This window comes from Arvicola amphibius, chromosome 11, assembly GCF_903992535.2.
Source record: "Arvicola amphibius chromosome 11, mArvAmp1.2, whole genome shotgun sequence".
Lineage (NCBI taxonomy): Eukaryota > Metazoa > Chordata > Mammalia > Rodentia > Cricetidae > Arvicola > Arvicola amphibius.
Genome location: NC_052057.2, coordinates 95,058,983 through 95,076,266, shown reverse-complemented (window position 1 = coordinate 95,076,266; position 17,284 = coordinate 95,058,983). Strand labels below are relative to the sequence as shown.

Genomic DNA, 17,284 nt, shown 5'->3' with positions numbered 1-17,284 from the left:
TCCTCAGTTCTTCCTGTTAAAAATTCCTGCTTCACATGCCCTGCTGGGGTGTGCGTGTGTGTGTGTGTGTGTGCGCGTGTGTGTGTCTGTGCGTGTGTGAGATGTACATGCTTACTTACATGGACTTCTTTTCTGAGAGGGAGTGGGTTTTGTTGTTGTTGGTTTTGTTTTTTGTGTTGATGTAGGGTCTCTCTACCTAGTCCCGCCTGTCCTGGAACTTACTATGCAGACCAGGCTGGTCTCTAACTCAGTGGAGATCCGCCTGCCTCTGCTTCCCCAGTGCAGGGATTAAAGGTGTGCGCCACCATGCTCGTGTGTGTGTGTGTGTGTGTGTGTGTATGTGTGTGTGTGTGTGTGTACTATAACAGTGATCTGGCAGGGGTGAGGGTGGGGGATGGTAGAGATGCTGAAGCAAACAGGTCTATGAACTCGGCTCCAAGTCTGAAGGGCTGTTTTGTTCTTCCTGCCTCCATGGAGGGCACTGCCTGCGGTCTCCTTCCTGTTGCCACACTTGCTGTAGACCCTTTCCCACCTCCTGCCCGGGCTACAGAGTCTCCCTCCCCCCTACTGCTTTGCCCATCCCCCAGGGATCATGGCGTTCTGACCATCTAACCTCCTACTGCTACACTGTCTCTCCGAAGGAACAACACCCCACCCCTCACCCCACCCCTCACAGCCCTTCACCCGACCTACCATGGGCCTTTCCTAGGTAGAGGGGTCCCCTTGATTCTTCTGGGATCCATAGGCTGGATGGGCTTGTGGAATAGGGAGTTTGTCACCTGTGCCTCAGGTTCAGTGAAGCCGTCCAGAGCATGTGCCCAAAGAAAGGACATGAATTCACCTGCCCTGTGTTGCTCTCCATGTGAGAGGCAGAGGCTGGAGCCGTTGACTCCCGAAGGAAAGAGCTCAGCCCGTCTGCACCTAGAGAGCTGTTTGAGCGTGGCTCCCAGGGCTCGAAGTGGACCTCTGCATGTGGGTACGGGCTGGTGGTTGGATTCCCATCTTCCCGAGACATATCCAGCTGCTCAGCCAGGCTCATCATGTGAGGGCCCCAGGCTCCCCCAACACGCCTGCACACACGTGCAGCTAGCAGGGCACGCACATGCTGAACTCAGGGTCCCCACGGTACAAAAGGCTTGGGGGGGGGAGCACTTAGAGTCCAGGCTGCTGCCAAAATCCATCGAAATCTGTGTGTCGCCCCCCCGCCCCAGGCCCTCATCTCCGGCTGTGGAGGTCACAACAGCAGGTGTGGATACCCACCCCCCAACTCACTCACGTTGGGCCGCCTCCTTTGCTACCTCAGCCAGCGGCTGGGGCTGGGGGATTGCTCCCCCTGCCTCCTTCCTGCCCTACCACCCCCCTTGCACTGGTGTTCAGCTTATCCTGCCCCTGCTAAGGAGGAGGAGGGCATTTGTAATGGTGTGGCATCTCCCCCCCCCCAGTACTGACGCTTACTCCATAGTGGGAGGGGGTGTGGTAGCCCAGAAGGAGAATTCCAACCTCAGTCACAGCTTCTGGGTCCTGTGTCCTTTGAGTTGGAAGCCCTAAGAGATGAGAGGAAGAAGAGGTCTAGATTCAAAAGGAGGGGAAAAGACAGAGACAAGAGAGTCAGAAAGACAGGAGGGAGACAGGCTGTGTTGAGCTGGCCCCTGACCTGTGCCCTCCTCTTCCCTGATGAGGGGACCTGCAGACCAACTGCCAGGAGCCAGGCCTCCTTCCTTGACCTAGTCCCGCCCCCGCCCCCCAGCCTGTGAACCATTCAGGCCTCCACACTAGCCCCACCGCCCACACTGTCCTGGTTGTCTAGGCCTGGTGGGATCTGGGGCCTCCCAGCCCCAACTCCTCCTTCCCCTCCCAGAGCTTCCTGCCCTGTCTCTCCCAAGCTCCCCCTTGTCCAGGCCAGGGCTCGTTTTCCCTGCTCACCCTATCCCTGTCCCTGTGTCTACTCTCTTCCTTGCCCCACCCTAATGTCTCCACAGGTCGGAGGCTTACTGACTCCCAGGCGTTTGAATCAGTGTCTCATGTGTTTGACTCATAGGTATACATAGGACTTTTAGGGCTGTTGCAAGAAGATGAGGCAGAAATGGAGAACCAGGGTACCCTTCCTGCTCATGCTGTGGGAGTTTGGAGTCTGGAGTTGTCGAAGGGGACAGGAGGCTGTGAGAGAGTCTTTCAGCCCTGTACTGGGCACTGAAAGGAGTCCTGGCCAGTGACCACTGAATCTCAATTACCCAACTTGGAGATGGATTGGTAACCTTGCTTTGAGGTCACTGCAGGAGACCGCCCTTCCTCACTGTCAAGGCCAGAACGAACATTCCTGACCCTCCTGCCAGCCTCCACCCAAAGCTTAGGACACGCTACTGCAGATCAGCACTTACAACTGAAGCTGAGACCCAGTCAGCGGTGCTCCTAACCCCCACCCCAACCTGTTTTTGGCAGGGATTCCCCAAAGTTCTGGCTGTGGCTCTACAGGCATAATAGGGGCTTTCCAAAGGACCTCCCCGAGATTGTACCTTTAACTAGGTAACAAGTGAGATAGGGGCATAGGACAACTGGGACATTGCTGGGGCTGGTAAGAGTGGTCTTGGGGTCCTGGATCCTAAGCCACACTCCAAAACTGGGTAATTGAGATCCCCAGGGTGGAGCTTGTCACTGTGTCTGGCAGTATTACTAATGGTGACTGTCAGCCTCCATGAGCGCTAACATTTCTGTGAACTGGTATCATTCCGTATGTCACTGAGTCTGTCAACATCCCTGTGTCACCATGTGCTACTCTGTGTGACTGTATCCATCTTAGCAGGTGTCAGTGCATTGTTGGTATCCTTGTGATTGTCACTCACTGCAACATTGTTACTGTGATGCCTGTCAGCGTCCTTGTGTGTCATTGTGAACAGTGCAATTGTATCATTTTCACTGGTTCATTATCACTGTATGATAGTATCTTGTGTCCCAGTGGGGCAGTGACACTAAAGTGGGCCCTGGGATTTGTCTTATATGTCATTTGTATGTATAAATAATGATGACACTGGGGTTCCATGGGAGAAGAAGTGCTGGGAACCTGTTCATTCTGTTAGAACACTCTGTCCATTTTTATCTGGGGCTGACCTCTTCAAGTGATCCATAAGGGAGCCTAGTCCAGTGTCCTTCCTTCCCTGGGGATGTATGACATTTATCATCTACATTGATCCTAGACGCAGGGAGTATGGACTTGGAAATTTCCTGGGAAAGAGCAGGTGGTGTTACATTCTGGATGCCTCTGGCTTCAGTCTCCCCATTTGGAGAGTGGGCCTTCCTGGGACTTTGAGGAAAGGTGGGAGCGGAACTTTCTTGAGTCGTTTTGTTGTTTTGTATCAGCAGAAGCAGAGGGATGAGGGTTTATTTCACCCGTTTCCTAGAGGCTAGGCTTCTAGATCCCCAGTGGGAATCCTTCCAACCCGAGAAAGAACCTGTTCTGGCTGCTGCATTGACTGCCTGCCCCCTTCCAGCTTTAGGAGTGACGCAGGCTCCTCCAGATGATCTAGGGTGGGCATAGAGAGCCTTCGCGCCTGTCTTTCCTTTGTGGTGGAGTATCTGCAGTTCCCAGTGTGCCCTGTCTTCCTCCCTCTATCTCTTCTTCCACGCCAGCCTCCGTTCCTTGTCTGTTGAAGTATCCGCTCAGCACTTTGTCTCACCATGCCTGTTCCCCTACCCAAGGCTTTCCCATTTCGGTGTGCCCAGACCCTGCAGTGTCTGTCTTGGTACCCCACCCCCACTCTCTGCAGCACTAGCTTGTTCACTAGCTCTCAGCAGCACCCGTCTCCTGTGGCTGCAGCCCCGTTGGCCCAGGGCCCGGCCCTTACAGTAACTCATCGGGCTGATGGAGGCGACTTTGATGAAGAAGTCTCCCCTCCCCCTGTGGGGGCCTGAAAGTGTGTGTGTGTGTGTGTGTGTGTGTGTGTGTGTGTACATGCTGGGGAGGATGCATGTGTGCCTGTCCTGAATATCTTCCCCCTCCAGCCTGAAGGAGTAGGGAGTAGAGGTTTCCCTCACCATGCTCCAACCCTCCCTCTGGCTCTACCCTCTCTGCCCACTCTGCCTGCCTGCCTGTGTCCTGGTTCTCGTTCCCAGGTGGTGGTCAGTGAACTGGCACCGAGGCAGAGGACCTAGGAGAAAAGCATGGACAGATGGCAGAGATGGAGGGGGAGGGTCTGAAGGTTACTTTCCAAGGCTGCATGAGGGTTGTCGCAGGGGGGACCAGGTAGGATTCCAGCCTGTCTCTTTCTCTAGAACCAGCTCTGAACTCTAGCTGACTGGGTTACTTTTGTAACTTGCTAGTTATGTATCTTTGGTCATTGTCTTAACCTCCTAGGCCTAAGGAGTGGCTGAAAATGAGGCAGGCTGAGGGTCATAAGGAACCTGGCCAAAAGGTAACCAAGGCTCTAGGAGTCACCGATGTGGAAAAGGGGTCAAGACCACACCGTCAAAGTGTGCCTGTCGCTATGACAAGGACAAGCAGGCTCAGAGGAGTTGAACAGTCTTGGGTGGGTTAGCGTAGCAGAAGGCAAGTGGGAGCGTTTCCTGTAAAGGGGCTCCCAGGAAGTCAGGTTTACTTCCACCCTCATTACATCAGCTAATGCCCACCGTCCTCTCCCTTGTTATAGCTGTGGTCTCTCTCGCTCTTCCTCTGGGTGTCTCTGGCAGTATTTCTGATGCTATCTCTGGCTGTGTCCCTGACAGTGTCTCTGGCAGTGTTTTCAGTGGTGCGGATACTTCCTGACTGAGCATCCGGCTGTGGCTCTGGTTCTTTCTCTAGCTTTTTGTCTGAGTGTATGCCTGTTTGTGTCTAGCAATTTCTCTGCTTGTGTGTCAGAGTTTCCCTGGCTGTGTTTCTGACGGTGTCTCTGGCACTGACTGTGTCGCTGCTGCTGGTTTCTTTGCCTGAGCTCTTGCTCTTCCTCGGCTGGGGTCTGGCTGAGCAGCTTGCTGTGTTTTTGGCTGCTTCTCTGGTTGTGCTGGCTATACTCTGATCACTTCTCTGTCTGGTTATCTGGCTGTATGCATCGTCTGATGCTCTCGCTGACAGTTCTAGTGTGGAGCTGATTGTTTGGGGCTACGCCTGGTTGTTTGGGCAGTGTTTCTGGCCAAGGTCTACTGTGAGGCTGCCTGGACCAGACAGCAGCCATGGTTAAATATCTCATAGTATCTGCTGGTGTCTGTCTTTGGGTCTCTACTTCTGCATGGTTGACAGCTCCTTGGTTTCTCTCCTTGCTTTCCAAAAGGGAGGTTATCACACTGAGAGCCTGTCCTACAGGAAATGGTTATTTCCCGGCCTCAGATCTGAGCATGTGCTGTGGTGGGGAAACTGGACTGATTCCAGGGGCAGGACGTTAAGTGGGGGACCACTAGATTCTGCCTGGTTTCTGGGGACGTGTCCTGGATGTACTTTGTGTACCTACTTAAGTACATGTAGACACTCATTCTCCTGGGCTGGGGGGTCCCTGGCTACTGAGATACGAACAGACTTCATTTTCTTTTGATCACTGATACACAATAAAGCCTAAGCTACCTCTGGCTTGGCTCGTGTGACACTGTTTGTACCCTGAGTTTCCCAGAGCCCAGTAGGAGTCTGGGTGGAGGCCAGTGATAGATCCAAGGGGCTCTTGGACATCCAGGTTTCTGGCTCCCCCCACCCAGGAGTACAGCAGGGGGGCTTATATTCAAGGCAATTTGGAGAAGTACAGACCTTCAATTAAGCTAAAGCATCGCCCTTGCAGTTTGTGGTGTGGATACCTAATTAGCTAAGCTCACTGGTAGAGATATGTTTTTTAATTTTGAAGAATGGCCCTGGCATTACCGATGCTCCATAACTCATCCGTGGTTGACTACATTCTGCAGTCAGCACTCTTATATTGAATGACAAACCACTGTAGCTGTCTTCTACTGTTTTAGCAACCCCCTCCCACATTGCTGGAAAGGGGACCCCGAGCCCCATTAAGAAGGGTGTTTGGTGTCAAGGTGCTCCTGCCCCAGGGCTGAGATTTACCAGCCTTCCAAGCAGCACCCTCAGTCCCACCAGGGGCTTCCTGCCTGGGCTGATGCTGCCCCTCCACAATCCATTTCTCCCAACAGATGGCTGCTTCTGTCCCATGGGCCTGCTGTGCTGTGCTTGCTGCTGCCGCCGCCGCTGTCTACACCCAGAAACACAGTCCACAGGGTGAGTGTTTGGGAGAGCTGCTTGCCAGTTCCTCAAGAACGGTGCATGAGTCCTTGTTGGCACAGCCGCACACGGATGCCCCCCAGAATCACACTGGTGCACAGCTGCACGGTCACACACGCGTCGCCCAAAGGACATGCAGACATGTGATAGTGATAAGCTGGTGTCTCATAGGCACAGCCCCCCACAGTCACACCTGGATTTTCACATGCTGACTGTGTCTCTGGCTTGGAATAATTTGTTCTGTAGGGAAGGTAGAGGATACAGGCAGGTGGGATAGGACTTGGGAATGGAGGTAGGGGCAGGGCCTCTGGGTGGTATTTAGGTAAATTTTGTAGGCATGTAGGGGGCATTTAAGAGACTAGACAAAACTGCTGTAGGTTACTTCCTGATGTCACTGAAGGATAGTGACGGAGATTAAGACAGGTGAGGGGGCTGGTGCACTAAGGGTGGGCCCTGGCTGAGGAGGGCGGGATTGTTGCAGCTGGGTGGTTGGTCGGTAGCTTCTCTACCCATCTCCCACCTGTTTGTCTAGTGAGGTCTGAGTCCCCATAGCTTCTGCTGGGGAACCATGTGCTCTTTTAACACGACTATCGGCTCTTTAGCCAGCCACCCCAAAGTCTGAACTTGCAAGTTGTCTCCAGTAATGTTTCTCCCGTTTCTCCTTGGCTGGGGGAGGCAGACGCAGAGCACGAGAGGGAGTAACTCCAGGCATTGAACAGACCTTAAGGACTGAGCACCTCTGTCCTCAAGACTGTAGGTTGAACAGGTAGTAGGGTCAAGGAATCCGTGGCCTCTTCCTTCTGAGACTAACAACTGAGGCCCAGAGAGCCCGATCAGTCCCAGAGCTCCTGGCTGGATCAGCACAGGGCCTGCCAGGCGCCTCTGCTGTTGTGTGTAAAGATCTCCGCTTACACGTAAAGGCAGGGCTGCGAATGGCCAGGGCCCTGGCAGAGGATCACAATTCAGAGTGCGTGAGACTTCTTTTGTGTAGGGGAGAGCATGGCTCTGTTGGGTGTCTCCGTGCGGTTGTGTCTTTATGGGCTGTGCATCACCTGGGTGACTGCCCTTTAGGTGCTGTATCATTGTAGTTGAGACTGTATCTTGTTTGCGAGAGCATGTATTTCTTCGTATGTTTTTTTCCCTTGCTGAGATTCACCCTGTCAATGAGACCCTGTCCCCGTGAATAACCGAGCCTCTAGGTGATGGCTCCCTTTCCATACATGCCTGTGATCTTGTGTAAGGCGTTCCCATCCCTGAAAGGGCGTAGTGTCCCTGTGCGGTTGAACCTGCGTGTGACTGTAACCTTGTGATGAATGCCCGCTGTTGCTTTCTTTGTGGGTGACTGTCCTCCTCCTGCATGTGTGGTGATACGAAGTTGCTTAGGACACCCGGGGGGACTGTTTCCGGCATGTAGTCCCCATGTGAGTCTGTGTGTGCAGGTGTGAGGGAGCCGTCAGCTCTGTCCCTCTGTGTTCTCCATGTCCATGACCTCATCCTGTCTCTGTCTCTCATCCTGGCTTCTAACAACCTTTTCACAGCTGATTCCTTTGGAGCGTTTGTCACTGCGTCAGGGCCAAGAACCCCATCCTCCCCCTGCTGCTTGATTTAATTTCTGAAATGGACAGCACATCAGGAGGGGCACCTGCAGGGCTGTCCAGAGACAGGCTATTAAACCAGTGCCATTTCTGAAGCTGTTGCACGGCCATGCACAGCCGTGCGTATTGTTGTTGATAGTGACACCGTCATGGCACTGTGTGATTGTCATGTTGTGTTGCTCCTGTCTCTGCACCGTGGCCTGCAGTTGCCTTCTGCGGCTGCATGGCTCTTCTGCCCTTCCTTTGTCATTGCTCCCAGCTTGTGGCTCCATGGTTTGGTTTTGAGGCAGACAGTGTGTGATGGGGCGGGGAAGCATTCGTCCACTGCTGTGGCATTACTTGTCAGATGTTTCCTCCTCTGTGGCTGTGCCACCCTGCCCCAACACTAAAGGGCCATACTGCGTCCATGTTTGTTCCAAGCGGCTTTTGGTCAGTGTTGATGTGTTGCCGCTGGGACCCTGACGGCCACGCCCCCTCCCCAACGGTCAGTTTTCAACCTCCTCCTCAGGCAGCTGGATGCAGAGTCTCTGTTGGGGGGGCTGTGTGGAGAGAGGGGCTTGGCATGTTTCCTGGAAGCTCCAGGTTTTTGGAAGGGAGGTTGGAAGGGGGCTCAGTGGCCGGAGCTATTTGATTGAGGGGGGGCTCAATGGCCTGAGCCTTGGACACTGGGCCTCTGATCAGGGGGAGGCCTCCATTCAGCCTCTGGTCCAGCCTCACAGCTGTGGCCTCCAAGGCCCCCAGCCACCGCCCTTCCGCCTGTTCATCCTCTGTTCGGCTGGTCCCAAGCCCCACAGACAAGTGGTCAGGGCTGGCTCTGTTCCCTGCTTCCCCCTCCTCTGGACAGGGACAGAGAGGCTCAAAGAGGGGCAAGGCAGAGACAGACAGCAAGGGACACAGACCTGGAGAGATGGAGACCCTGGCCAGGGAGGGCCGCAGGCAGCAAACTGGACAGATGTTCCTGCCCAGAGGAAAGCAGTCCTGGGGAAGGGGGCTACGTTGAGGAGGGTGACTGAGGGGCCCTTGAGGGGTCCCTCCCCCTCCCCTCGAAGTCCTGGTGGTGTTAACAAGTCTAATTAAGAGGCCACTGGCCCAACTTAATTGGCTCGTTAACAGGAATTGCCTCTGAAAATCCCCCAACTCAGCGGGGTGGCTCTCTGGAGGGGAGATGTGAGCGAGTGTTAACGAGGGATCCCGCAGCCCCCCCTCCCTGCTGCCCCTTCCTCCCCCCTTCTTCCCTCCCACCCTCACTACACAGATCTGGCTGGGATGAGGGAAGCATCTGTCCTTCCAGGCTCAGGGGGCAGGAGGTGGGGGTGTCTGAAGATTCCGATTCTGCATGCCTGCCCCTCCGCTGCTGCCTGGAGAGCTGCCTCTCTGACTCCGTCCTCCACCTGGCGCTGCCTCCCGACAGGTGCTCCCTTCTCCCCTTCAAGCTCCAGTCTCCTGGGTTCAGTCCATCACGCCTCGGTTGGCCTGGGCTGCCAGGACCAGGGCAGGAGTTTGGTTTTAGTTCTGACAGGCTCCTCCTGGGGGCAGTGGAGGAATGGACAGAGCACTTCTTGAGTCCCAGCCCTCACCCCACCACAAGCGGTCTCTGCTTCACAAAGTTGACAGTTGCCAGGAGTCCCCAGGGCTTCCTTCTTCAAGGCCTGCCTGCTCTCTCCCTGCTGCCACTACCCAAGCCCTGGATGGTTAAGGTGGGGGCAGGGACTTTGTGTGGAGTGGACAGAGTTGGGGGTCGGGGCAGGGGGACTAGAAGAAAGGTAAGGGAAAGACAACAGGACAGAAAGACAAGGATGAGGGAGATAAATGAGGCAGAGAAAAGAGTCCAGCAGGGGCACCCCCTGAACCATTGTAATGTCAGTGAAGGAGACAGACCTGGAGGCACAGACTTTGGCACAGGGAGAGTGGCAGAGGCAGCCAGCAGGACAGATGTTCCAGTCCAAAGAATAGTGGTCGGGGGAGTGATGGGCTGACAATAAGTTAGAGTCAGCAAGGCAGAGGTGGCGCATGCCTTTAATTCCAGGACTCAGGAGGCAGAGGTATCTTTGAGTTTGAATCTAGCCTGGTCTACAGAGCAAATTTCAGGGCAGCCAGGTTCTACACAAAAAACCCTGTCTTGAACCACGTCCTCCTTCCCCCCCCCCCCAAAAAAAAAAAGAAAAGAAAAAGGAAAAGAAAGGAAAAGGAAGTAGCTATCGTAGTTAGTTAGGGTCATAAGGGTCAGGAAACCCTTGTAAAAGATGCATAATCTGAAGAGGAACCAAAATCTCACTGAGACTAGATCCTTCCAAAGCCGCACAGCACCTGCCTTCCCTCTCCCCACAGAGAGACTGCCTCCTGTGCGTACCAGAAGGAAAACACCCAGGCACTTGCACAGACACAGCCAAGTTCCGCACAGGCCCCATGTCCAGCGACACTCACCCTCTCACTCCGGCCCCTTCCGTCTCTCCTGCCCATGTTCTCCGGGGGTTGTCAGGCAGGACTCTATCTAACCTGCGCCTTTCCTTTCTGCCCTCCCTGGCCCTACAGAGGCACCCCACGTGCAGTATGAGCGCCTGGGCTCAGATGTGATGCTGCCGTGTGGGACTGCAAGCTGGGACGCAACTGTCACATGGAGGGTGAACGGGACAGATCTGGCCCCTGACCTGCTCAATGGCTCTCAGCTGGTATTACGGAGCCTAGAACTGGGCCACAGTGGCCTGTACGCCTGTTTCCACCGTGACTCCTGGCACCTGCGCCACCAAGTCCTTCTACATGTGGGCTGTAAGTATTACCCTAGCCTGTGACCTCGGATGCTTTACCTTCCTGTTGGGAGGGAAGGAGAGAGGCTGCAGCCTGACCTTTGCTTTCTGATCCTACCTAACCTATTCTTCTGACCTCTGGGTCTCATCGTGCTCAACGAGTCTAAACCCTGGTCATTTTATGTAGTCTACACATATCCATGAAGGTCTTCAAGTCCCGAAGTCCTTTTGTCCCCTACGACATAGTGGGTAGAAGAGGGCTGACAAGGCTTAGTTGGTGGAAAGGGATCCTAGGGTCACACAGCTCTGATCTGGAGTGGTCTCCCCACGTCTGCTTCCACAGGAGACAGTCAACATGCTGGAGGGAAGGAAATTGGACATAAGGTTATTACACGTAGGAGCAGCTGGGAGGCCCCAGGGAGGGAAGAAGGCTTCCTACGGTAGGCGACACATGGAGACTCCAGATTTAGAAGATACACGGGATCAGAATTTATTTCTTTTTCTTTTTATTTATAGTTTTGTTGTTGTTTGTTTGTTTGAGACAGGGTCTAACTATGCCACCTTGACTGGTCTCAAACTCACAGAGATCTGCCTGCCTTTGCCTTTGCCCTTTGAATGCTGAGATTAAAGGCATGCACCACCCCTCCCCAGATGGAAACATTGTTTCTGACCGAAAGCTGACCAGGCCTCAAAGTCACTTGGGTTGATGACTGTGGAGACAGGGCACTAAGGGAAGTGACAGAGTCCAGATCGTGATCCTGGTCCTGGGAACTGGCGCGTGATACGGTCGGAATCAGGTTCAGGCAGTGAAGGGAAGTATACTGGAGGGGACCAGGCAAGGGCAGAAAGGAGGCCTTAGAAGATGCAGGAGACACAGTGAGGACCTGGGAGCAGAGGATGGAGTAGAAGATGTAGGAACTGGTGATGAGCTGGAGGTGGAAAAAGCTAGAGAATTGGGGGCGGAAAGGTAGTGAGGGCTGGTGGCATGGTCACTGCCACACGCCTGTGACAGGAAGGAACGAGAGAAAAAGTATGTTCTGTTTGGGCAGTGTCTGGACTTGGGTCTCTCTAGATTCAGACTGAAAATGAGACTCTAAAGACAAGTATTTTATTTTGCACGGGATAGACACCTCTTAGAGTGGAAAAGAGACATAGAAAAGGGAAGTGGTTATTTAATAAGAAATGAGTTGTCAGGAAGATGAAATGGCTCAGCAAATAAATCCCGTGTCTTCCAATTCCTGCAAGCTGTCTTCTGGTCTCCAAACATACATGCTATGGCAAGAATGGATCATCCCCCCCCACACACACTAAATGTAATAATTAGAAACAAAAAGAATAAGTAATTAGTGGGCATAATGGCACATACATATATTCCCAACATTCCGGAGGCAAAAACAGGAGAATTGCAGGTTTAAGAGCCACCAGTGAGGAAACTCTGGGTGGGTTGACAGAAGAGTCATCCTCCTGAGAAGTAAGGAAACTTAGAATTCTTAAAAATAATTTATTTATTCTTACTTTATGTGCATTGGTGTTTGGCCTGCAGGTATGTCCATGTAAGGGATCCAGATCCCCTAGAATAGAGTTACAGACAGTTGTGAGCTGCCTTGTGGGCTTGGGTCCTCTGGAAGAGCAGATAGCTCTTCAGCCCTGGGAACTGGAGTGTTTAACCCTTTCCTGCCATCAGTGATAGAGGATTTTCCTGGCGGAGTCTGTATCTGAGCGAAAGAGTCAAGCTTCTTTGGCCATGTCACATTTGGATTTAATTTGCCCCACAGCCAACAGATAGTTCTTTTTATCCTCTGGAAGCTACCTGGGAGCAGGCCCTTGTTCACTATCAGGGGACCAGTGTGGACAGCCATGTGAAATGTTAGGCTGAAAAGTTGCTCAGGGATGACCACAAAAAGTACCTTCACTGGGCTCGAGTGAGTGTGAGAGGACATTAGTGGAGATGTCCTTTCCTGTGGACAAACCTTTTTCTTTTTCGAGATGGTTTCTTCTGTGTCCTGGAACTTGCTGTGTAGACTATACTGGCCTCAAACTCAGAGCTCCACCTGCCTCTGCCTCCTAAGTTCTGGGATTTGAAAGGAAAAGGATCAGTCAGGACATACCAAGGCCAAGTTCTCAGCACAAAGAAGATTTATTTACCCCAGAGGAACAGAGGGGATAAGAGACAAAAGCAGGAGATAGAAGACAGGGAGAAGGGGAAGGGAACAAGGGAGAGGGGGCAGGGGTATTTGTCCTGGGGAGGGGGACAACAACAAAGAACTGGCTCTGGATAGAGGGGACGGATGTGGCATATAGGAAAATGATGGTATAAAGGTACAAGGGAGCCAGGCGGTGGTGGTGCGCGCCTTTAATCCCAGCACTCGGGAGACAGAGGCAGGCAGATCTCTGTGAATTCGAGGCCAGCCTGGTCTACAAGAGCTAGTTCCAGGACAGGCTCCAAAGCAACACAGAGAAACCCTGTCTCGAAAAACAAACAAACAAAGGTACAAGGGGAAACTGCATGTTAGGATGAGGTGTTTAATTTTAGTTGGGCATGTTAATTAAGTGAGCCAAAGGGGGCTTCTGATTGCTAGACTCTAGTACTTTGATAGATGAATCTTGGCCAAATAAGGGAATGGACCTCGGGGGCTAGCTTCAGAATGTAATCTTAACAGTTTTTAGCAAGGCAGAGGGAATTGAGAAGGGCAGGGTCTGCCAGAGCCACATACTCGGTTGGTCTAGAGTCCCCTCAGGATTAAAGGTGTGTGCAGCTACTGCCTGGCGGCTGGAAAGAAATGTTTTCAGACTGTTTAATCTGAAGAGATGACATTCAGGCCCGATGTTTTAAGTGTGAGCCAAAGATGGAGTGACCCCTGTTGTCCTTATGGAGAAATGCAGGGCCAGCACAACCAGAGCCTCCTTGGTTTATAGCACAAAGTAACAGTGGAAATCAGATGAGAGGCTGTTTGTTGTCTTCCTCAGTTGCCCACTCTCCTTATTTCTCAGTTTGGCTCCCTAAATGATGCAGAAGACTGGTGGAAATGACTGGTGTCTGGTAGCCCTTAACTCGATTTCTGGAGCTGTGATCTTTGAGAGGCCTGTGGAGGAAAACTGAGTTTTGAAGTAACATCCACAGTCTTCACCAATAGGGCATGGCCACAGCATCTCTCTTGTGATCAGGGTCCAGACCATTTTAGATCTCCCTTGCCCTTGCCCCTCGGGGGAGGGCTGGACATGAACCGGTTGTAACATCTGTAACAGGTAGTTATCTCTCATTGCCTTATTTCCGTCTAGAGGAACGGGATATTAATTACGATCATCTCGGTCACTGTGTAATAACAAGAGACAGAGTTCAACAACGCTCAGTGTGCAGGCGTTCCTCTCGCCAGTGCCCCAAGGCCATGGCGACACTACCGGTGGTTTGTGGGCCCTTCAGACCGAGAATTATTATTGAATGTTTATCCTAAACATATGTGATCTTTATTCCCAAGTCTCCAAAGGGTCTTGGTCATAGCGATACTCTGGAGGAGGACTCCCTCACCAGGCAGCTCCGCTCCTGACCACTGCCCTTCCCGCAGGTGAACCCCTCACACAGCAGCGAGGCAGAGCCTGCGGATGTGTTAGGAAATGGGATCACAATGTTCCTTTTAGGAGCATCTTTTTTTTGTTTACTGGACACTGCCTATCATTCCGATCTTAAGCTAAAACAAACCAGAGATTAAAATAATTTTTAAATGGACAGTTTCTTGTTCGGCCCCTCCCACCGAGAGTCATCAGAGAGGAGCTCCTGGTTCAGCATTGCTGCCCCCAGCTCTGTTTGTCTGGGAAGAAAAGAGTAGCTCACGGGACTGTGGTTAAGAGATGTCAGGGAGACGTGCGTGGGAGGAAGGAGGGGGTGTTTGGGAGTCCAGAACTTGGGGTACCTCAAGAGATCCCACAAGCAAAGGTTAAGACAGGCCATGAGCCTTGAATGCCAGGCAGGAGGAGTGTGGGTGTGGTGTGGGCAGGGCTGTAGTGGAAGGGTCAGTGCGCCCCACCCTGGCCTGATCTGGCCTGGCTCAGGGTGTGGGCAGCCTGCCTCTCCTCCTCTCTAGGCCAGCGGGCAGACCTCATGCGTGCTGGGGGCTCCAGCCCAGGCGGGCTGGCTAGATGAGAGGAAAAACATGCGGTTTGGTGGGCTGGACATGGAAAAACAAGCCAATTAGGAGGAAAACAAACAAACCCCAGGCCAGCAGAGGCACACGCACACATGCACACGCACACGGCCCTGTATGGGACTCAGACACTGTCCCAGCTGACACAGTCACTTCGGCATCTCAGTCACCCCCGCGAGGGGGGTCTTAGGCTGCCTGCTGCCTGCGCATCTAAGAGCACGCTGCATGTCCAGGTGCCCATCAGTGGACTTCCTGGGAATTCAGGGTATCTTCTCATACCCTTGGTTTGAAAAGTACAGGCAGAACCAGGGTGTAGCAGCGCGCACCTTTAATCCCAGCACTCGGAGGCAGAGGCCCATGGATCTCTTGAGTTTGAGGCCAGCCTGGCCTGCAGAGTGAGTTCTAGGCCGGTCAGGGTTATGTGAGACTTGTCTCCGGGTGGGGGGGGGTGGCGGGGGGAAGCACTCAGACTTAAGCTTCATCACATCTACAGTGTAGCTGGCTGGCTGTGTTTCAGGCACAATGACACACTGGGGACATAAGATACCAATCCTTGCCCTCATAGACAACCTCTGACCAACAGTCTCACTCCAAGTCAGCTTGTCCCACACAGCCTCCACTCTGCACCACCAAGAGCTGCGCGTGAAGCCCCCTCGCAGCCACAGTGACTTAAAAACAGGTTTCCCGAGCTTACACTCAACAACAGGGCCTCCCAGTCCCACACTGTCCCACAGGCTCACACTTGGTCTCTCTCGGCACCCCCATCCCCGCCTACCCGGCCCCTCAGCTGGGCTCCAGCTGCAGCAAGTCAACTCCTTTTCTTCCTTTTCTTTGTTTTTCTTTCCTCCTTTTCCCTCTGAGAAACCTGGTCCCTGTCAGGGAACCCAAATCCTCCTCTTCTCAGGGCCCTGGGCCAGGCAGGAGTAGCCAGATGACAGACCAAACCCCTGCTTGGCCCCTACCCCCTGTGACCTGCCCATTCAGGGAGGGGAGCTGGTTTGAGGGGAGGACAGCAGGAAAGGGTGGAGAGAGGTCCCCCTGTCCAGGGGAGGGGGCCGTGAGTCCAGTGTCATGGCCTGCTCTGCCCTCCACACCCTGGGCAGGCAGCGGGGCGCTGACTCTGCAGCTTCACCCCCCTCCCCAGCGCTCTTCTCCTTTGAAGCTGGGGGTAAGGGGGGGGCGGCAGCAGGAGCGGGGAGTGGAGGTTTCTCGGCGACCTCAGAATGTCCTTTCCTCCTCGAGCCTGCTGCCAACTCTGGCCTGGCCCACAGGCCCCCAGAAGGCACTTCCTGTGTCCTTGGCCACCCCTGTGCAGCACTCTATACCCCTGGGGCAGAGAGGGCAGGAACACCACAGGCACACGGGATGATGCGAGACCAACATACGACGGGCAGGTTCCCCAGGAAGGGTGAACCGGGAACGGTGGTGGGCAGATGCAAGGCCTGTGTGCTCTCCCCTGCTCTGCCCACTGTGTCTCCACCTGGTGCTCTTCCTGCTCCTCATCTCCTCCAGCCTGGGTTTGCACTCCCGGGCTTGTGTCTCAGACTCATCCACATCTTCACACAGACTTCTCATACTACATGTGTGCAGGAAGTCACCCCAATTCATGGACACTGTGGAAACCTCAGCTCCCCGAGGGTCACCGCAGCCAGCCTACAGACATAGACACGTACTCTGCTTCACTGTCCCTGGCCTGTTGAGTTACCCCTCCCATTTCCTGTCCACCTGTCAGGCAGGAGGCGGGGAGGGGAGAGGCACAGAAGGGAGGTGTCAGTGTCCCTGGGGCCACAGACAGACATTCCTTGCCTGGGTCAGATCACAGAGGCTGCCTCCTTCCAGGAACTTGAGCCGCCTGTCCTCACGCCTTGCCCAATGCCTGGGCTAAATGCTCACAGCAGCAAAAACACAGACAACAGAAAGAAATTCCCCCAGTGTAGTCTTGTGGGTGAGTGATACCTTTATGAGATGGATTTCAGTTCTGGTTTTCTGTGTGAGCTCAAGCAAAACAGTGTCCTCCCCGAATCTCCTTACCCAGTTGAGGGCGGCCACCGTTCATGTCACAGTCTTTCTCAAGGTGACAGAACATTTGGAGCCGGGAGCCGGGGGGCGCCCATCGGTGGAGCAGCCGCTGTCCTCCAGCAGACACTTTGTACACATAAATATTCACATATGGCCGTGCATGACCAAGAGACGTGGGCGCTTTATGCTACCAGTCACTCCTTCGTGTCAGAGAAATGTGCTCACATGCGCTGGTACACGCAGATATGTGCACGCGTGGACGTGCTCGTGGCTAGCCGGCTTGTACTCCTGTGCAGCTACCAAGTCTGCCCTGACAGCAGTCCACAGATGGGAAGCCCGAGAGAGGGGTCTCTTCTCCAGAAGGTGCACAGGTCACCCTGGAGGACCACTCGGATCCCTTCAGTGTCCAGGGCACTTCTTTGGAAGTGAACACATTTATGACAGGAGACAGGGGCGGGGACAAGTCCTTGAGACATCGCCTCCATGCTGTGATGGATGAGCTGGGACTCGCAGCCCCCTCCCCCTCCCCACCTCCTCCCTGCCGCCCCCTCCTCAGTTCCTGCCTCCGTGGAGCAGGTGGGGGGGGGGAAT

The 17,284-nt window shown here is 53.8% G+C and overlaps 1 protein-coding gene across 3 annotated transcripts in view; it reads left to right on the top strand.

Moving 5' to 3' along the window:
- The window catches only part of Cntfr (ciliary neurotrophic factor receptor), a 37,372-nt gene that overhangs the window by 13,804 nt on the left and 6,284 nt on the right, over positions 1-17,284 (top strand). For all 3 annotated transcript variants that reach the window (XM_038347714.1, XM_038347713.1, XM_038347715.1), the window contains exons 3-4: positions 6,109-6,193; positions 10,324-10,557. In XM_038347714.1, the coding sequence (XP_038203642.1) occupies positions 6,109-6,193; positions 10,324-10,557 (319 nt within the window). The remainder of the gene's footprint in view (positions 1-6,108; positions 6,194-10,323; positions 10,558-17,284) is intronic.